The following is a 22917-nucleotide window of genomic DNA, read 5'->3' as shown; positions in this document are numbered from 1 at the left end:
CAGTGTGTATCACATACTGTGACGATTTGTGACCTGGGTACTTGTATATGTCAGTTGTGAATACAATCAGTGTGTACTGTCGTAACTGGTTTTGGGGGTCCAGTGCGACCCTGCTACAGTTACTAAGTGTATTGCCGTTCCTGGTCCTTGTGGTCAATTAAGCCAGGACATTGCCCTCGCCTTGTCCACCACGGCTCGGTTCCGTCAAGGAGTGATTGGTCTAACGACCCTTACTCCAAGTTGTCTCTAGCAGCATTCACACACGCATAATAAAGAAACGCAACACCAGTTTATACTCACATAGTTTTACTTACTCTCAGCCCATCTGACAATACAGGACAGGATCAGACTGGCCAGGCTCGTCACTAGCTGGTGGAAACTTAGAACGATCGGGATTCGACTCGATCGACTGTAAACCGCGCACCACTCTCCTAATGTTGAGGGTATCATTTTATAGTGTTCGAGCCTGACCTGTCCTTGTCACATGTCTCAATATCTCCATTTGATTCGTTACAAGTTTATATCTGACCATGAACTCATGTGTGTCACCATCGGAAAAATACCAAAACCCTACGCGCTAGATTGCTCATCTCTCTATTGATTTCGTGACTCGCTCCGAAGCTCCAAATGGATTATACCTTGTAATTACCCATTTGTTTCATTAACTCATGGATAAAAGCCAGAGACCAATCCAATGATAAATGTGAAATGTCTTTCTCTATTGATTCCCTTCCAGTTACCAGTTCTGTCACGAACTATATCTACTGGGTTCTATTTATCATCATTCGTTTCTGAGGTGCATTTTTAACCTTATAACATCCTCCGCCTGTGGACAAGAGCTGCCCACAGCTCGGAAGATCTAAGCATGAGTTCCGGTCTGAGATATAAAATACAATCACAACAAACATAATGGAAGTAAAACAGGATCGATCATTATATATATGAAATAGTAATCAATTTTCAAATGTTATAAAGATTTCGAAAACAACGAATACTTTTACAGTTAAAAATGTATTTACCTGGCAAAGAAGAAGTTAATGATCCTGTGTTATTTCGTATAACCACAAAGCATAAACACCATGAAATATTATTCAAATACCATGTAGAATTAATTAATAGCGATGCATAAAAGTCAAATGTCACTGCACATGGCCACAATAAGGCACCACCATTCACTAAAGTTCATTAGTCGCTGGTCCCAATCGAATTCACTGGCTCCTTTCTTGTTTCGAAAAGTCAATTGGCGAAACGCTGTCCAACGTTCTTGAATCCTTGAAAACACGCGGTCTATGCACACAGTCAGGTCCTCGGCTGGAGTGGCAAAGCGAGAGGTCGACTTTTCTAGACACTGCTTGAGTGTTGACTGGTCGCTCTCTAAAGATGTTGTATGCCGACAGAGTTACAGTGTATATGCGGTCGTCGTGAGCACCTGTAGCTGTAGACGTCGGGGTGCTGACAGATATAGATAACTCTCTGTTGCCTGCGTTTTGTGTCTAGCGGCAGAGGTGATAGGACAGCGTTCATCCTTGACAGCAAGCGTGGAGCCAGAAGCCAGATTAATTATTTGGCGTGGACCAGACGACAGCGGGGGAAGTGCTTGACTCTCCGCCCTTTAGAATGGGGTACGGCCATCATCTACAACACTTAAAAATACTGGTAATTCACGAACAACAAGTGACTAATACCATACCAATTATAGAAATATCAATACATAGAACGATGTGCCACCTGCAGCTCAGACTGCTGCCCGTAAAAATAAGACTATGTACACAATAATAGTCTTCTGGCATATGCATATCTGCATATAAGGATGATAACGGCAGGAATCGAATGTTTGGATTAATTGTTACAGGTCCAATTGCGTAGCCACATATTATCATAAAAAGACATTGATAAGCACGATCAAATCGCAAAACTTATGGACTGCTTGAACAGTACAGTCGGACTAACTATCATAAAATTCTAATCAACAACATTCAGCAAATGCTTTGTAGCTAATAACACCAAAACGAACAACATATATAATTATTATGGGGTGGACTGAGAGCACACATTGAAACACCGATAGTAACTGTACCTAGCAAGTAATATAGAAGATACACAATACCAGAATAATGTAACGTATTGTCACCAAGTGACCATCATATGACCATCATATGAGAGAAACCAATTCCAAATACAGGTCTTGTCTCTACAGAAAAGTAATTCATTCAATATTGTAATTCATTCAATACCCTACTGACTATGATGCTGAGGGTAACGAGTGGCCTGTCGTTAAAAGGCTGGGATTTAACAAAGACAATAAATTATGAAGTAATACGTGCCATAATATCCTATTTGGGCAACGAAAACCATTATCATTATTTCAAGGCAGCCGGCCAAAGTGGAGAGATCAACAGGGCTTAAAGAAACCTCAGAGGAACTGAGCTCAAAGTTAATCATGTCAGAGGTAACGGAAAAGCGACTCCACAATGTTGAAGTACCATAAACACACCTGTCGTGGAAGGAAGGAATCGTTTTAAACGAAACGCCATTAGCCAACTTACATAAATTTTTCCCGAAATATATATAGATTGTGTCGGGGTTTGAATTTGCAAATTGTGACAATCAAACAGTAAATAATAAGTGAGGAATACCCGCTGAATACGAAAATTAGTTAAAGGATTTCCAGCCGTTAACGTGAGGTCTCGGGGACAAAGATAAAATTGTGAGACCATAATTTCATGACAAGCAAAGGAATTTGTCAAATGTAAAACCAGTGACGTAACCGGTCGATTGACATTTTTCATACTTCGAAAAAGCAAAATGAATACCAGAAATACTGTCGATATGATCAGAAAAACATCCATGGAAATAGTGGATTTAATCAACGACATAAATGAAGGAGGGGGATAATTTGGATAGGGTGTAGTTTGATGTGTTTTCCAAATTGTCAAACCGTCAGTTGGGGAGCCTGCTGTAAGTAAGGTCAATGCAAAAAATAAGCGTCGAACTTTAATCCATAAGAAAAGAACGACTATTAAGAGAAACAGGGATAAACCCGCGGCTATGCTTGCCGTTAAGTGATATGGGTTGGTTAAATCCCCATCTAAAGCGTAAGGTGGGAGGGAATCCATCCAATTACCATCAATTAAATTATCCGAAATGACCTGTGCCTTTTTCATACGTTGAGAAATAAGGCGTAAATCAACTTGAAATTCTGTGTCCTTTCTACGAATTTCATCGAAAACTTTATCATCAATTAATAAATGTAGGATCTTAAAAGCGGAATCTTTCAGAAGGGGCTGTAAACTATCAATGTTTTTCAAGATGGATGCATTAAAAAATTCCGATAAAAGTAAAAGATTAGGTGGGTATAATTTTGAAGCAGTTGACTTTTCACACATGTATGAATTCTCATGTCTATGTCGAATTCATCCAGTTTCAACGCACAGTAACAAGGAATTTTAAATATACAAATCTGACAAGCTGGACGCTTCTCAATGCGACCCTTGCACGTTAATATTATGGTTTTTATGCCAGTTAAAAGAATTGTGCCTGGTTGAATTTCGAGAGCCATTGAACGTAGCCCATTTAATCGGAATTTTGTATCACACAAGGATTTAATTTCTTGTGTGTCTTTAGTAAACAAAGCAAGTGCGCATGTGAGCGATGTTGTTGGTTTCGGACTGTGAAAAATTGGACAGTGTTTTTCGTGTTCACCATAACATGTTTGAAAATCCCTAGCCGAAAATTCAATATACTGATCTTTAGCCTCCGAAACAGCAAGATAATCTGGTAAATTCATAACCTGAGTGACATGCGTACTTGATTGATTAAATGGTAAGCCAAAAGAATTTATTCGATATACATCAAGGAGGGTAGAATGAGTCTGGATAGGAACAATAAGCGAAATTAAAATTGAATCTGAATTCCGAGAACAGTGAACAGTGCGTTCCCGATAATAATAACCTGGATCCTTATGTGCAACGTGAAACAACGGGTATTCTGCATTTAGACGTTTTTGAATCATTTTTAACGCTCTCTTTACTTCCGAAACTGGGAGTAAAGATGGACTCAATCGTTGATTAACTAACTGTTGAATGCCTAAATACATTTCATCAATTTCTTGTCTAATAGTAGTTAGGAACGTGAGGCGATCTAACAAGATTTTCATTGTGATAAAAATAAATCTTTCCACATCTTGTATTTGTTTAGTGACAAGTTTAATATCTTTATGGTTCGTTTCAATACCCGCGAGCGCGGATGAAATGCGTTCATTTGTTTTAGTCATAAATGACGACATCTGACGAACTTGGACTTGAAAAGCACGAGAAGTATTAGCAGCATGCAACGACAATTGTTTAACATACCGCGCCAGTCGGTCAACATCCTCGACTGTAGCAGTACCAAACAGCGAACGACTTATTGATCCAATAAAAGGAAGTATCGCCCGTTTAGTGCGGGAATCCTTGTGAAAAATGTTAATATGGGGAATTAAAAGGTTAATGTCTCTATGGACATTTGTCCAATACGCGAACAACTCTCGTTCGGCCTTTTCTATATATCCATCCATCGCCGAAACGGTATGACAAGCCAAAGTATTTGTGGAACAAAAGTCTCGATATCTTGATCTATTGCCCATTCCATCTAAATCAGGCAATTTATATTGAAAGATATGAATCCATTTATTCTGGGAAATGTCGATTCGTGACATATGTACGAAGACAACTCCCCATGGAAGTCGGAGTTCCGTATGCACGGAATTAACCCGATTCTGGATGCTAACCAACGCGATGACAATGAATAAGACCCATACTGGTCGGAGGAGGCCTCTGGATTCTAAAATTCAAAGAAATAAGTGTATAAACATAATTATTAACTTCAAACTAAATATCATAGATCACTCATGTTTTGTAAGAAAAGGTTTCCATGCCTTGTGAAACCTAGTAACTGTCTGATTGTATTCATCTCGAATCTTCACTCGCTGACTGTATCTAAGAAGCATGATAACAATTGTCACAAGTAGGTAATATATAATCTCACACTGGGAACCGTGCGAGTAAGCAACATCCAACAAGAGTGAACTTCTTTTACAGTATCAACATATATCATCACAACATTATTTATTGTCTCGTTTTTGTATTCCACGTCACATGACGGTATTCAGTTCACATGACTGTATCTCAATTCCCATCATCGTATATCACTTCACAGTATTTGTAACCGTATTGTATAATCATGCGACCCGTAGTCGTCATTTCACGTATATTGTAACTCATTTGTATTCTCGTATATACACACAAAGCGAACTTGCTTTATAGTGGCCTGCGAAATACATGTGCAGCCAGAATCATCTCGTAGAAGGAGTATTTAACCATGCGACCCGTAGTCGTCATTTCTCATATATTGTAACTCATTTGTATTCTCGTGGCCCGCGAAATACATGTGCGGCCATAACCCATGAACATGATTTGTTTTCTTCTATGTCAACCAACACATCACTGTAAATAATCCGAGTATTCGGAGTATTCAAAACACAATATTTTACGATAACAAGACACATTTTCAACATATATGCACGATTGTATTTTCCTATAACCTTGTGACAATTGAATCATCTAACAATGTAATAACGATCTATAGCATGTGCTAGCTCCATGCATATAGCATCATGTAATTCGAAACCTGAAATAAACACATGCAAAAATCAATATTAGGTTGATCAGTCCTCAATACGAAATCTGCAGTGCTGTAACTGAAAAGGAAACGAAATATAACAATTAATTTGAAACGCTATTCAAAATATCTTTTGAAATTTCTAACGCTTACGCTTCTTTTTTAATGACTTCTGGATCATGTAACCACGAATCAATCCTTGAGGGATATTAGATTCGGGTTCCCATGTAGCCTCCTGTAACGTGAAATTTTCCCAGTGAATCTTGTAGTACTTTTCTCCATTCACTATTTTATGCGCCAAGATTCGTTTTACTATGAAAACGTCATCCTCCTGTAAATCAAAACCGGGATTCTGTGCCTGCTTTGGGGTTAATGTCTGAGGCGTCGGGGTGGTCATTTCCGTATGATTGTTGTCAGATTGAGACAGAATCGTTTGGTTGTCCGTAGCAACAACTGGAATTGGGTTAGTTGGTCTATCTTTCGGGTTGACAAACCGTTTAAGCCGGTTCGCGTGGACCGGAACTTTCAGGACTTTGTGATCCTTACAACGGCGTAACTTATAGGTGAAATGTGGCAGTTCATCCGCAATGTAAAAAGGTCCTTGGAATATCTGGCCTAGCTTTTTACATTTCCCAACAGCCCGTGCCGTGGAATGAAGCCATACTTTATCACCGAGCTGGAAAATGGGATTTGAGGTGTTCCTGTCATAGTAATATTTGGCTTTGTTGTGAGCCTCTTGTAAATTGGTACGCGCCAATTTTCTAGTTACGTCTATATGATGTAAAATTACATCAAGCCGTTGCTTAATTGTTTGTGGGAGGGGTTCAAATGATTGTAATTCAACATCAACGGGTACTGAGCATTCTTGACCAAACAGGAGAAAGTAGGGGGAAAATCCAGTACTCTGCGTTGCCGGGCTAGTGTTATAGGCAAACATCACACTAGGGAGAAGCTCATCCCAATTGTCCTGGTTATCATTGATAAACATGCGGAGCGTTTGCACGATAAACGAATTGAGTCTTTCACAAGCTCCGTTAGTTTGTTGGTGATAACTACTAGTTTTCAATGGTTTGATCCCCAATATTGAACACACCGCTGTAAAAAGTTTGCTGGTAAAGGAAGTGCCATTATCAGTCAATAACACTCTGGGAATCCCATAAACGCAAATGTATTTTGAGTAGAATGTCTTGGCTACTTCCACAGCCTCCAACGAGGAAATCGGAATAGCCACGCTCCATCGGGAAAAGGCGCAGGTTAACAAAAAAACATACCTATGACCTGCTTTTGTGGGTGGTAACGGCCCTAGGAAGTCAGCTTGAACACGATCAAACAATTTACCAGGGACTGGTAATGGTTGTAATGGGGCAGGTCTCTTGTGAAAGTCACGTTTATTTGTTTGACAGGCAGTACATGACAAAATATACTGCTTTATGTCCTCCAGCATGTGATGCCAATAGTACTTCTGTCTAATAGCATTGAATGTTCTGTCAATACCAACATGTCCAGCTAACAAGCTGTCATGGTATGCTTGTAAAACTTGTTGTACCAACGACTGAGGTATCACCAGTTGACGAATGATTCTGTCGTTCCTATGGCCCCGGCCGGGCGGCGCATATAAGTGGTACAATATGTCATTGTCAAGGATAAAATCCTGGCTTTGTAACAATAATGTACGTGTGGCCTTGTCATCAGTAGAAAAGGTTTGAGACTTAATGCAATCAATCAGCGCCCGTAGTTTATGGTCGTCATATTGCCTCTGTGCTATGGAGTAATCTCCTAGGGGGTCGGACGATACACTGAGAGGGTCGTCAATTGTGGAGGCATCATACAACTCTGATGTAACGTCTGTTGCAGGCACAATCGTTATTTGGTCGCCTTGGTCATCGGACGTGGCGATATCATTGTCTGTACTGTTCGTATCAGTAGCAAACAAATAGGGGATATCTGAAAGTGGGTCATCTACATGTAACTCTGGAGGGCATTCTGGGTAAGGCAATCTGGACAAGAAATCTGCGTTACCCAAGTTTTTGCCTGGTCGATACTGAACCGTGAACGTGTAATCACTCAATAAGAGTGACCAGCGGCTCAGTCTGGCTGAGCGGTCCTTATTGTCTTTCAAATACTGTAAAGCTCTGTGATCTGTCACTACAGTAAATGGGGCATGTGTCAAATATACCTTGAAATGTTTGATACCTGATACTACTGCTAAACATTCTTTTTCTGTAATTCCATAGTTTTTCTCTGTTTTTGACAGAGCACGACCACTGTAGGCTATTACCACGTCTCTGTTTTCGGCATCCGTTTGACCGAGCAAATACCCTAGAGCGTCATCACTAGCATCTGTGTATAGGATAAATGGTTTTTCAAAATCTGGGAATGCCAAGATTGGTGGTTTTAGCAAAGCAGATTTGAGGGTTTGAAATGCCTGTTCTTGTGCTTCCGTCCAAACAAATTTAGTATCCTTTTGCAACAACGAATGTAAAGGAGCTGCTACTTTGGAGAAACTTAGAATGAAGCGACGATAAAATCCTACCATTCCGAGAAAACTTTTAACGTCTTTTGGCGTTTTTGGCGTCGGAAACGAAGCTATCACGCTAGTTTTTTCAGGGTCTACTTGTACTCCACTATTGGAAAAAATATGTCCCAAGTAAGCAACTGACAGTTTAGCAAATTGGCATTTTGATGGTTTCGCTTTCAAATTTGCGTTGCGTAGGCACAAAAATACTTCTTCTAAATCTGCCAAATGTGTCTCAAAATCCGAGGAGAAGCACAAAACATCATCTAAATAGCACATTGTTTTACGCCAATTTAGATTGCGGAAAACGTCATTGATCAGTCTTTGAAATGTTGCTGGGGCAGAGGCCAGACCAAAGGCCATACGATTGAAGTGATAGGTACCACTAGCTGTCACAAATGCACTTTTGGGTTTACTTTCTTCATTCAGCGCTAATTGCCAATATCCCGCTGCCAGATCTATGGTTGTGTAATATTTTGCATGTGCTGTGCCCAAAACATCAAGAACATCTTCTAATCTCGGCATTGGGAATACTATCGGCAATGAGCACGAATTCACGACTCTGTAGTCGATGGCTAGACGCCATGATGGCGGAGAACCCTTAGCCTGTTTCTTAGGCACCATAACAACTGGAGAAGCCCAGGGGCTATCATGATCTTGTTCACATATGCCTAAGTCTACCAACTCCTGAACTTGACGATCTATCTCTGCACGCATAGCAGGATTTGTACGGTAAAATCGTTGCCTAACGGGTGGGGCATCTCCTGTAGCTATATCATGTTGCACTGAATCATTTAACCCAATTTCTGAGAGATTAATGGCAAAACAGTCGCGATACCTGGCGATCAACTGACCTATTTGTGCTTGTTGCTCCTGTGACAAGTGGGATGAAGAAAAATCAATATTCAACTCACGTAATCTCGCGTCTATTTCTGACTGAGAGAGGGAGGGTTCCGATTCGGAGGGGGAATGTGACTGTAGAGGCGTAATTTCATCGCAGTGTACCAAAGTGAAATGAGCAACTTCATGACCTTTTGGAATGTCCACAGCAAAATCGTTAGTGTTAATGATTTGGTACACGCTTTTCCCTGAACTTGCCGAAACAAGACAACGAGCACCTAAAACCTGATGTGTTTCCGATAGGACTGGGTTAGGTTCACTTATGCCTACCTGATCAGACGGGGAGCAACCCATGTAAACTGGGAAAATGATTTCAGACTGAGGGGGAATTGTGAATGCCTGCAGTGCTCGAACTGGGATGGGTTCCTGCTCTACCATCTGTGGATGGGGATCCGATACGAGGGGTGGGATATCATTGTTCGCCCAAATTGGAACAACTGTGGAGCCATTATGAAGCGACAAAGTACAAGATTGGAAATTTAAGACAGCATCTTTCTGAATCAGAAAATCTAATCCTAAAAACATTGGTGACGTTAACTCTGCAACTATTTGAAAGCGCTGTTCCATGTGGGAATCACCAATAGTGATGGGAAGGAACACTTGTCCTAATACTGGCACAATATTTTGACCTATTCCCTGAAGAGAGGTCACATCAGACTTTTGAATGGGGATTTCTTTCCACAGACCCGAGTCATAAAAAACTTCCCGACTTAAAATACTAATAGAAGCGCCTGAATCCACAATTGTAGAAACTAATTGTTCACCCAAAATAACATGAATCCTATGCTTGTTGTCATTTTTTGAAGTGACTTGTAAAACAGGCGATTGAGGACGACTGTAACTTGGTAAAATAGTAACTGGCGACTCACGCGAGTGCAAATTAGTGGGGTCAAAAACATGCTCAGCACAGTGGCAAGGTGGCCTTCGTGGTCGTGAATTTAATTGCTATCTGCTTTGAGGAGCTCCGGACTGCAACCGGGCATTACAAACACGCTGCCAATGTCCTACTCTCTGACAATAATGACACCTTGCATTACGTGCGGGACATCTATCAGGGTGAGAGAAATCATACTCACCACCGCATCTGTAACAGGGGCGTGCCCGAGCCATGGTCCGTCCCGTGTTGTACTGTGTGCGTTGAGGAGGGGGCTGGCTTCTCTGCTGGTGTGGTCCGTCCGGATACGAGAGTGGCTGGAACTGCTGTCGGGGAGGCTGCCACGGCCGAGTTGAATACCTAGAGGACTGTCTGGGGGGTTGGGAATATCGATTCTGTCGTGACTGGAAGGTATTAACCTGGGACGACGATGGTGCGAGCTTTGCCGCGAGTGTAGCAATCTGGTCTCTTAGAGTATCGATTGCCAACTTGACACCTGTATTTTCTGCAATTTGAGGGATTATGGATCGAGCCAAACGTGCAAACGAAACAGCTTCGTTCAGAGCCGTCGGCTGCTTCATTAGCACGTGTTGCCTCGTACCGTCATCCAGTCCCCGAACAAATGCATCCATCAAGTCCATGTCAGTCTTACCTAATAGGCTAGCTGTTTGGGTCAAATCCGCTAAATACGTGTCTATAGGCTCAGTTGGGGATAACCTACGACTCACGAAAGATTCTAGAAGGGCCCACCGGTCAGTTGGGTGGACGTACTTGTCCCTGAATAATCTCTCTACTTCATCGAAAATGACGATTTCTTCCCCTAGCGATGGTATAAGATCTTTATACCAGAGATACGCCGAGTCCTTCAAAAATAGTGGGAAAACTTCTACTTTCTGTGCGTCAGTCCACTTTTTAAAGTTTCCAAAATGAAGGAAACGGTCAAGCCATTCAGCAGCATGGGTCGTGTCTCTACCAGTGAAATGTTCTGGCATCAAGGTCGAATCTCCCATATTGAAGTCAGGGGTTGGATTTTGTGCCTCGGGGCCTGAGGACGAACTTAGTGAGGAAACGTCAGGGAGAACACAAGCGTACTGATGTAAAAGCTCGTCGGTAGAGGGTGATAAGTCCAAACTATGGTCAGAAATAGTGGGCGAGGAGGGTTCCTGGGGAGGAGGGGGCGGTGGGGGTGATTGGGAGGGCGGTTGAGTTATGACAACTCGGGGGGAATTCGAGAAAATCGTACCAGTAAGGAGGCGAGTGGGGGCAAGACGGTCACTTGACGTAGATGCAGAATTTGGTGTATGAGACATTACCAGACATTACCAGCCAGAATACCCTATCCATGCGTCAAAGGTGAAACCGTACCTTCAAAAATAAGTCAAGGTGGGAAGACGGAATTGAAGGATGGGAACGACAATACGAAAAACAAAGAATGGGATCGTCTTAAACATTTTGTTCAAGAGAAAACCCGCAATCTCCACCATGTCGTAACTGGTTTTGGGGGTCCAGTGCGACCCTGCTACAGTTACTAAGTGTATTGCCGTTCCTGGTCCTTGTGGTCAATTAAGCCAGGACATTGCCCTCGCCTTGTCCACCACGGCTCGGTTCCGTCAAGGAGTGATTGGTCTAACGACCCTTACTCCAAGTTGTCTCTAGCAGCATTCACACACGCATAATAAAGAAACGCAACACCAGTTTATACTCACATAGTTTTACTTACTCTCAGCCCATCTGACAATACAGGACAGGATCAGACTGGCCAGGCTCGTCACTAGCTGGTGGAAACTTAGAACGATCGGGATTCGACTCGATCGACTGTAAACCGCGCACCACTCTCCTAATGTTGAGGGTATCATTTTATAGTGTTCGAGCCTGACCTGTCCTTGTCACATGTCTCAATATCTCCATTTGATTCGTTACAAGTTTATATCTGACCATGAACTCATGTGTGTCACCATCGGAAAAATACCAAAACCCTACGCGCTAGATTGCTCATCTCTCTATTGATTTCGTGACTCGCTCCGAAGCTCCAAATGGATTATACCTTGTAATTACCCATTTGTTTCATTAACTCATGGATAAAAGCCAGAGACCAATCCAATGATAAATGTGAAATGTCTTTCTCTATTGATTCCCTTCCAGTTACCAGTTCTGTCACGAACTATATCTACTGGGTTCTATTTATCATCATTCGTTTCTGAGGTGCATTTTTAACCTTATAACAGTACCCACGCCATGTCGATGTGTGACCTTGGTACTTGTATATGGTAGGTCTGAATACAATCAGTGTGTAACAATGCCATGGCAATGTGTGACCTGGGTACTTGTATGTGTCAGATTTCAATGCAATCAGTGTGTACCCATGTCATGGCAATGCGTGAGCTCGGTACTTGTATATGTCAGGTCTGAATACTATCAGAGTGTAACCATGCCATGTCGATGTGTGACCTGGGTACTTGTGTATGTCAGGTCTGAATACAATCAGTGTGTATCACGTACTGTGGCGATGTGTGACCTGGGTACTTGTATATGTAAGATTTGAATATAGTCAGTGTGTATCACGTACTGTGACGATTTGTGACCTGGGTACTTGTATATGTCAGGTCTGAATACAATCAGAGTGTACCCATACCATGGAGATGTGTCACCTCGGTACTTGTGTATGTCAGTTGTGAATACAATCAGACTCTCTACCCATGCCATGACAATGTGTGACCTGGATACTTGTATATGTCAGGTTTAAAATACAATCAGTGTGTACCCATGTCATGACAATGCATGACCTCGGTACTTGTATATGTCAGGTCTGAATACTATCAGATTGTAACCATGTTATGTCGATGTGTGACCTGGGTACTTCTGTATGTCAGGTCTGAATACAATCAGTATGTATCACGTACTGTGACGATTTGTGACCTGGGTACTTGTATATGTCAGGTTTGAATATAGTCAGTGTGTATCACATACTGTGACGATGTGTAACCTGGGTACTTGTATATGTCAGGTTTGAATACAGTCAGTGTGTATCACATACTGTAACGATGTGTGACGTGGGTACTTGTATATGTCAGGTTTGAATATAGTCAGTGTGTATCACATACTGTGACGATGTGTGACCTTGGTACTTGTATATGTCAGGTCTGAATACAATCAGAGTCTCTACCCATGCCATGGCAATGTGTGACCTCGGTACTTGTATATGTCAGGTTTGACTACAATCAGAGTGTACCCATGTCATGGCGATGGGTGACCTGGATACTTGTATATGTTAGGTTTGAATACAATCAGAATCTCTACCCATGCCATCACAATGTGTGACCTGGATACTTGTATATGTCAGGTCTGAATACAATCAGAGTGTACCCATGCCATGTCGATGTGTGACCTGGGTACTTGTTTATGGTAGGTCTGAATACAATCAGTGTGTAACCATGCCATGTCGATGTCTGACCTGGGTACTTGTATATGTCAGATTTGAATATAATCAGTGTGTACCCATTCAATGACAATGTGTGACTTCGGTGTTTGGATTTGTCAGGTCTGAATACAATCAGTGTGTACCCATGCCATGGCAATATGTGACCTAGGTACTTGTATATGTCAGGTTTGAATACAATCAGAGTGTACCCATGCCATGTCGATGTGTGACCTGGGTACTTGTGTATGTCAGTTGTGAATACAATCAGAATCTCCACCCATGCCATGGCAATGTGTGACCTGGATACTTGTATATGTCCGATTTGAATACAATCAGAATCTTTACCCATGCCATGACAAAAAGTGACCAGGGTACGTGTATATGTCAGATCTGAATACAATCAGAGTGTCTACCCATGTCATGACAATGTGTGACCTTGGAACTTGTATATGTCAGGTTTGAATACAATCAGTGTGTACCCATGTCATGGCAATGTGTGACCTGGGTACTTGCATATGTCAGGTCTGAATACAATCAGAGTAAACCCATGCCATGGCGAAGTGTGACCTGGGTACTTGTATATGTCAGGTCTGAATACAATCAGAGTGTACCCATGCCATGGCGCTGTATGACCTGGGTACTTGTATATGTCAGGTCTGAATACAGTCAGAGTGTACCCATGCCATGGCGATGTGTGACCTGGATACTTGTATATGTCAGGTCTGAATACAATCAGAGTGTACCCATGCCATGGCGCTGTATGACCTGGGTACTTGTATATGTCAGGTCTGAATACAGTCAGAGTGTACCCATGCCATGGCGATGTGTGACCTGGATACTTGTATATGTCAGGTTTGAATACCATCAGAGTGTACCCATGCCATGGCGATGTGTGACCTGGATACTTGTATATGTCAGGTTTGAATACCATCAGTGTGTACCCATGTCATGGCGATGTGTGACCTGGATACTTGTATATGTCAGGTCTGAATAGAGTCAGAGTGTACCCATGCCATGGCAATGTGTGACCTGGATACTTGTATACGTCAGGTTTGACTACAATCAGTGTGTACCCATGTCATGGCAATGTGTGACCTTGGTACTTGTATGTGTCAGGTCTGAATAGAATCAGAGTGTATCCATGCCATGTCGATGTGTGACCTTGACACTTGTATATGGTAGATCCGAATACAATCAGTGTGTAACCATGCCATGGCAATGTGTGACCTGGGTACTTTTATGTGTCAGATATGAATACAATCAGAGTGTACCCATGCCATGTCGATGTGTGACCTGGGTACTTGTGTATGTCAGTTGTGAATACAATCAGAGTCTCCACCCATGCCATGGCAATGTGTGACCTGGATACTTGTATATGTCAGGTTTGAATACAATCAGAATCTCTACCCATGCCATGACAATGTGTCACCTGGATACTTGTATATGGTAGATCCGAATACAATCAGTGTGTACCCATGTCATGGCAATGCGTGACCTCGGTACTTGTATATGTCAGGTCTGAATACTATCAGAGTGTAACCATGCCATGTCGATGTGTGACCTGGGTACTTGTGTATGTCAGGTCTGAATACAATCAGTATGTATCACGTACTGTGACCACGTGTGACCTGGGTACTTGTATATGTAAGGTTTTAATATAGTCAGTATGTATCACATACTGTGACGATTTGTGACCTGGGTACTTGTATATGTCCGGTCTGTATACAATCAGTGTGTAACCATGCTATGGCGATGTGTGACCTGGGTACTTGTATATGTTAGGTCTGATTACAATCAGTGTGTATCACATACTGTGACGATGTGTGACCTGGGTACTTGTATATATCACGTCTGAATACAATCAGTGTGTATCACATACTGTGACGATGTGTGACCTGGGTACTTGTGTATGTCATGTTTGAATATAGTCAGTATGTTTCACATACTGTGACGATGTGTGACCTGGGTACTTGTATATGTCAGGTTTGAATATAGTCTGTATGTATCACATACTGTGACGATGTGTGACCTGGGTACTTGTATATGTCAGGTCTGAATACAATCAGTGTGTATCACATACTGTGTCGATGTGTGACCTGGATACTTGTATATGTCAGTTTTGAATACAATCAGTGTGTACCCATGTCATGGCAATGCGTGACCTCGGTACTTGTATATGTCAGGTCTGAATACTATCAGAGTGTAACCATGCCATGTCGATGTGTGACCTGGGTACTTGTGTATGTCAGGTCTGAATACAATCAGTATGTATCACGTACTGTGACCACGTGTGACCTGGGTACTTGTATATGTAAGGTTTTAATATAGTCAGTATGTATCACATACTGTGACGATTTGTGACCTGGGTACTTGTATATGTCCGGTCTGTATACAATCAGTGTGTAACCATGCTATGGCGATGTGTGACCTGGGTACTTGTATATGTTAGGTCTGATTACAATCAGTGTGTATCACATACTGTGACGATGTGTGACCTGGGTACTTGTATATATCAGGTCTGAATACAATCAGTGTGTATCACATACTGTGACGATGTGTGACCTGGGTACTTGTATATATCAGGTCTGAATACAATCAGTGTGTATCACATACTGTGACGATGTGTGACCTGGGTACTTGTATATGTCAGGTTTGAATATAGTCTGAATGTATCACATACTGTGACGATGTGTGACCTGGGTACTTGTATATGTCAGGTCTGAATACAATCAGTGTGTATCATATACTGTGTCGATGTGTGACCTGGATACTTGTATATGTCAGGTCTGAATACAATCAGAGTGTAACCATGCCATGTCGATGTGTGACCTGGGTACTTGTGTATGTCAGGTCTGAATACAATCAGTATGTATCACGTACTGTGACCACGTGTGACCTGGGTACTTGTATATGTAAGGTTTTAATATAGTCAGTATGTATCACATACTGTGACGATTTGTGACCTGGGTGCTTGTATATGTCCGGTCTGTATACAATCAGTGTGTAACCATGCTATGGCGATGTGTGACCTGGGTACTTGTATATGTCAGGTCTGATTACAATCAGTGTGTATCACATACTGTGACGATGTGTGACCTGGGTACTTGTATATGTCAGGTCTGAATACAATCAGTCTGTATCACATACTGTGACGATGTGTGACCTGGGTACTTGTGTATGTCATGTTTGAATATAGTCAGTATGTTTCACATACTGTGACGATGTGTGACCTGGGTACGTGTATATGTCAGGTTTGAATATAGTCTGTATGTATCACATACTGTGACGATGTGTGACCTGGGTACTTGTATATGTCAGGTCTGAATACAATCAGTATGTATCACATACTGTGACGATGTGTGACCTGGATACTTGTATATGTCAGGTCTGAATACAATCAGAGTGTAACCATGCCATGGCAAGGTGTGACCTAGGTACTTGTATATTTCAGATCTGAATACAATTAGAGTGTACCCATGCCATGTCGATGTGTGACCTGGGTACTTGTATGTGGTAGGTCTGAATACAATCAGAGTGTACCCATGCCATGGCGATGTGTGACCTGGGTACTTGTATATGTCAGGTTTGACTATTATCCGAGTGCACCCATGTCATGGCGATGTGTGACCTGGATACTTGTATATGTCAGGTCTGAATACAATCAGAGTGTACCCATGCCATGTCGATGTGTGACCTTGGTACTTGTATATGGTAGGTCTGAATACAATCAGTGTGTAACCATGCCATTTCGATGTGTGACCTGGGTACTTGTTTATGTCAGATTTGAATATAATCAGAGTGTACCCAGGCAATGACCATGTGTGACCTGGGTACTTGTGTATGTCAGTTGTGAATACAATCAGAGTCTCCACCCATGCCATGGCAATGTGTGACCTGGATACTTGTATATGTCAGGTTTGAATACAATCAAAATCTCTACCCATGCCATGACAATAAGTGACCTGGGTACTTGTATATGTCAGATCTGAATACAATCAGAGTGTACCCATGCCATGACAATAATTGACCTGGGTACTTGTATATGTCAGATCTGAATACAATCAGAGTGTCTACCCATGTTATGACAATGTGTGACCTTGGTACTTGTATATCTCAGGTTTGAATACAATCAGAGTGTACCCATGCCATGGCAATGTGTGACCTGGGTACTTGTATATGTCAGGTATGAATACAGTCAGTGTGTACCCATGCCATGGCAATGTGTGACCTGGGTACTTGTATATGTCAGGTCTAAATACAATCAGAGTGTACCCATGCCATGGCGATGTGTGACCTGGATACTTGTATATGTCAGGTCTAAATACAGTCAGTGTGTACCCATGCCATGGCGATGTGTGACCTGGGTACTTGTATATGTCAGGTCTAAATACAGTCAGTGTGTACCCATGCCATGGCGATGTGTGACCTGGGTACTTGCATATGTCAGGTGTGAATACAATCAGAGTGTACCCATGCCATGGCGATGTGTGACAGGGGTACTTGTATATGTCAGGTTTGAATACAGTCAGAGTGTACCCATGCGATGGCAATGTGTGACCTGGGTACTTGTATATGTCAGTTGTGAATGCAGTCAGAGTGTACCCATGCCATGGCAATGTGTGACTTGGGTACTTGTATATGTCAGGTTTGAATACAGTCAGAGTGTACCCATGCGATGGCAATGTGTGACCTGGGTACTTGTATATGTCAGGTCTGAATACAGTCAGTGTGTACCCATGCCATGGCGATGTGTGACCGGGGTACTTGTATATGTGAGGTCTTAATACAGTCAGTGTGTACCCATGCCATGGCGATGTGTGACCTGGGTACTGCGTCGTCCCTGTTGTCATTGTGTCAACTTGCTTGCCTTGTCCAGGCTCGACTGATCGCGACTTTTATATAAGGTGGCGAACAGCTGGATGCTGAAACGGACTGGGATTTTTTTATGTACCTGCACATATAAATTCGATAGCTTTACAGAAGGATGTTCATAATGTTACTATGACAGTGCTCACGTGACCACGTCCAGTGTATTAATCAACACTTGTGTGTGGGATGACAGACCTTCTTTGACAACCACCACTCAAGGCTTTTGATTGTACTCATGGGACATATCAGAAATACAACTTGTAAACAGTTTATTTTATCTTGGAAACACCCTGTGATGTAACCAAAACACTGATAATATCATGTGGTATTTATCTATTAATGTTCTTCAACTTGGTCGCTGTATAGTTCTGATCGACTGGTCGTTTTCAATACTATTGATGGTTAGTTAATCGCGCCTATTGACAGGTTGGCAAAACAGACATTTCCTATTACGAACGCAACGGAAGCAGTCCGTTGAGGGACTTATCATGTTCCACGTGGTTATCGAAATCAGAATAATAAATTTCAATTAGCTTCCTTGTTTTACGTACAGGAGGACATAAATCCGTTATACACGATTTTAAAATGAGAGATTGTTTTAATTTTTTGTGTACAAAGTGTTTGTATGTGTTTGTGCGTGTTTGTGCGTGTCTGTGTGCGTGTGCGTGTGTGCGCGGTGCGCGTGCGTTTGTGTGTTTGCGTGTGTGTGTTCTCAAACTCTCAATATTTTGCACATAATCAATGTGACATACATTTCGCTTATTTCAAATATATAGGACTAAACCTAGTTTACTTTAATTAGTAATAACTATCTGATCCAAAGTTTGTTTCTTCCTGAGAATATCCGCAATGAACAGACAAATGTGCCACTCTTGGCACACGATTACGCCTCTGAATTCAAAGGTTTGTTGTTCGAGACAGCCAACACGGACATGACTTCACTGCAGCAATTACAGTAAACTACGTTTATGACGCACCCGCTTTTAACGAACTGACGGATATAACGAACTGGTTTTTTTTGGTCCCGTCCATTTGCTGTATATATGCTGTATATATGCTGTATATATGCTGTATATATGTTTATAACGAACTAAAATGTGTGGCCCCTTTGAGTTCGTTATAACCGTTGTTTACTGTGGTAAGATATTTCTAAGTCGCTACATACAAGCTCACAGTTCTTTGTAGCTGCTACTATTAATGCTGAGGATTAAAATGATGCCTTCGTCACATGTTGCCGTCTTCCTTCAACTTTTGTCATACATTCAGTGTATGGTAATGCATCAGTGAGTGAGTGAGTGAGTGAGTGAGTGAGTGAGTGAGTATGGTTTTACGCCGCTTTTAGCAATATTCCAGCAATATCACCGCGGGGGACACCAGAAATGGGCTTTACACATTGTACCCATGTCGGGAATCGAACCCGGGTCTTCGGCATGACGAGCGAAAGCTTTAACCACTAGGCTACCCGATCGCCCCGTTAATGCATCAGATGACCCATTGACATGTATGATACTTTAAGTGCCAAAGGTTATATAGAGGTTATCACGCTTGTGTGTTTGGGGATGGTAAATATCCTGCATTAGGAATAAACGTTGTATATTTAGCGAGACCCGACATTGGTACAATGTGTGAAGCCCATTTCTGGTGTCCCCTGATGTGATATTGCTGGAATATTGCTAAAAGCGGCGTAAAACCAAACTCGCTCACATACTCATTATAGGAGGAAATCGCCGTAAACATGATCCACTAGATAACAGCTTGTTAACCGAAATCCTAATCTCAGAAGTCAGATCACATATAGACAATGTTGAAAGAAACAAATCTCCAGGACCAAATCGTATCACAAATGAACACCTAATATTTCGGAGGAAAGGCGCTTGTAGTAACACTCAAACACCTATTCAATCAAATACTTGCATCCCACTACCATCCATGTGCCTTCAGACAAGGTACGATAATACCTATATATTTATGAAGGCAAAAACGACAAACATGATCCACGTAACTACTGGAGCAGAACTCTTACATCGTGCCAATCTAAACTCTTTTTAGAGAAAATCATTTTAAGTAGAATAGAAAAATACACACTCAGTAACCTCAAGTCCTTCCCCGATGTTTTACAATTTGGTTTCAGAAAAGAACATGGAGCAATCATGTCAGTATGCACCGTTTTATATTGTGTAATTTCTACCTAGAAAGAGAATCGCAAGTGTTTGCTGCATTTTTAGATAATGAAACGGCTTTCGATCGTATTTGGCACGACGTTCTATTTGTCAAGCTACATAAATTTGATGTCAAGGGCAGATTATGGAAGCTACTTCTCCGTAGCTATACAGACAGCTTGGCTTTTATATTGATTTAAACATATTTCATTCAGATTGAAATGGATTAGGAACAAGTTATCCAACTTAGGACTCCCTCTCCATGGTATTTACAAAGCTTGTACAGTAAATCATATACAGGGAAAACAGAAAAGAAGATGAGTGGAGAGATAACAAGAAATGTACAGAAGAGGGACTAGTATATGTATATTAAAGTGTTACCCAAATCTCTTTGTATGACTTATAAACATTTGCACTGCTTTAAAGATGTGTTGATTTTCGATAATGGACAAACATTCATTTTCGTTTAACATCAAACTTAAATCTAATTTAGCATTTGTGTTCACGGCGTTCTGTAAAATGTCCCGAATTATTATTAACATAGTTTTTCTTTGGCGGACATACAATGGACACTTTAATAAGTAATGATATGCGTTTTCACATGGATTACCACATTGACATATTGGATCACATTTTATCTCTATTCTGTATAAATCATAATTTAATTGGCTTTTCATGTATCTTAATCGAGTATGATAAATATTCAACTTTCTAACACTATAGGAAAAATATCGAAGTGCAATGACTTGCTCTTTTTGTATGTATGTCTTGAATTGGGATGTAGATGTACAATTTCTACCTGCTGCAGGAATAGTGTTCCATAACCTTACAGCTGATGGTATAACAGAACACGTTGAGTGTTTTAATCTAGTATATGGAATCTCAATATTGTCTGAATTTCTTAAATTATATGATACATTTGAACCTACAGTGGTTGGTACAATGTCTTTAAGATAAGTTGGGGCAATATTATTTTGTATTTTGTAGAGCAAACATAGCTTACGTTTCTCCTTCGTTCTATTAACGTTTCCCATCCTGTTTCATAATGCAGATGTGTGTGCGAAGTAGGAGTCCAGTAACTACTCTGGCAGCTTCTAGTTGGAGATTTTCTAACTGAGTTGATAATTCTATAGTACACCCATCCCACAGTTCACACGCATTGGGGTCTTATGAAGATTGTATATACTTTATTTAATGTATTTCTGTTCAATATGCATTTTAATTTTCTCTTTGAATTTATCATTTTTGATGTTGATTTAATTATGTTGTCTACGTGACAGGACCATTTTCCGTTTGATGCAAACGTTATACCCAAATGTTTATGATTTTGAACATTCTTAACTTTACATTCATCAAAGTACAAGGTAATAAGGTCTGATTCATCTTTAAAGGAAAATATAACCGCTTCTGTTTTATCTGGGTTGTATTTAATTAACAAGCGTTTTGCCCAGTTACACAGCTTGCTCAGATTTAAATTTAGAGTTGATTCAACAAGTTGATTGTCTGGTGAAGAAAAGCCGAGTGCTGTATCGCCAGCAAAGAGTCTTGTTATGCAATCTAATTCATCAGCAATTTCGTAAACAAATACAATGAATAAAAAGGGACCTAACACGATCCCTGTGGAACGCCAGCCTTCAAAATCCTTGGCTTGGATAGAGCCCCGCTTACAAACACTGATTGAGTACGATGTCAGTAATGTGTGACCTGGGTACTTGTATATGTCAGGTTTGAATACAGTCAGAGTGTACCCATGCCATGGCAATGTGTGACCTGGGTACTTGTATATGTCAGGTCTAAATACAGTCAGAGTGCACCCATGCCATGGCAATGTGTGACCTGGGTACTTGTATATGTCAGGTCTAAATACAGTCAGAGTGTACCCATGCCATGGCAATGTGTGACCTGGATACTTGTATATGTCAGGTCTGAATACAGTCAGTGTGTACCCATGCCATGGCGATGTATGACCGGGGTACTTGTATATGTCAGGTTTGAATACAGTCAGAGTGTACCAATGCCATGACAATGTGTGACCTGGATACTTGTATATGTCAGTTGTGAATACAGTCAGAGTGTACCCATGCCATGGCGATGTGTGACCTGGGTACTTAGTCGTCCCTATTGTCATTGTGTCAACTCGCTTGCCTTGTCCAGGCTCGACTGATCGCGACTTTTATGTAAGGTGGCGAACAGCTGGATGCTGAAACGGACTGGGATTTTTTGATCTACCTGCACATATAAATTCGATAGCTTTACAGAAGGGTGTTCATAATGTTAGTATGGCAGTGCTCACGTGACAACGTCCAGTGTATTAATCAACACTTGTGTGTGGGATGACAGACCTTCTTTGACAACCACCACACAAGGCTTTTGATTGCACTCACGGGACATATCAGAAATACAACTTGTAAACAGTTTATTTTATCTTGGAAACACCCTGTGATGTAACCAAAACACTGATAATATCATGTGATAATTATCTATTAATGTTTCACAATTTTCTTCAACTTGGTCGCTGTATAGT

At 41.3% G+C, this 22917-nt stretch overlaps 1 protein-coding gene across 1 annotated transcript; it reads right to left on the bottom strand.

Annotated features, from left to right (window-relative positions):
• Positions 1–289: 289 nt before the first annotated feature.
• Positions 290–12165, bottom strand: LOC125378649. The gene is made up of 2 exons (XM_048394524.1): positions 10150–12165; positions 290–4821 (listed from the first exon to the last, which is right to left on the bottom strand). Exons 1-2 carry the CDS (start codon positions 11255–11257, stop codon positions 3305–3307), a joined length of 2625 nt encoding a protein of 874 aa, XP_048250481.1. The 5' UTR covers positions 11258–12165; the 3' UTR covers positions 290–3304.
• Between the last annotated feature and the right edge of the window lie 10752 nt (positions 12166–22917).

The sequence above is a fragment of the Haliotis rufescens genome, unplaced genomic scaffold, assembly GCF_023055435.1.
Source record: "Haliotis rufescens isolate VD_foot unplaced genomic scaffold, xgHalRufe1.0.p SCAF_13, whole genome shotgun sequence".
NCBI classification, from domain to species: Eukaryota; Metazoa; Mollusca; class Gastropoda; order Lepetellida; family Haliotidae; genus Haliotis; species Haliotis rufescens.
Note: the sequence above shows the minus strand (reverse complement) of the source record. Positions and strands in the feature narration are given on the sequence as shown.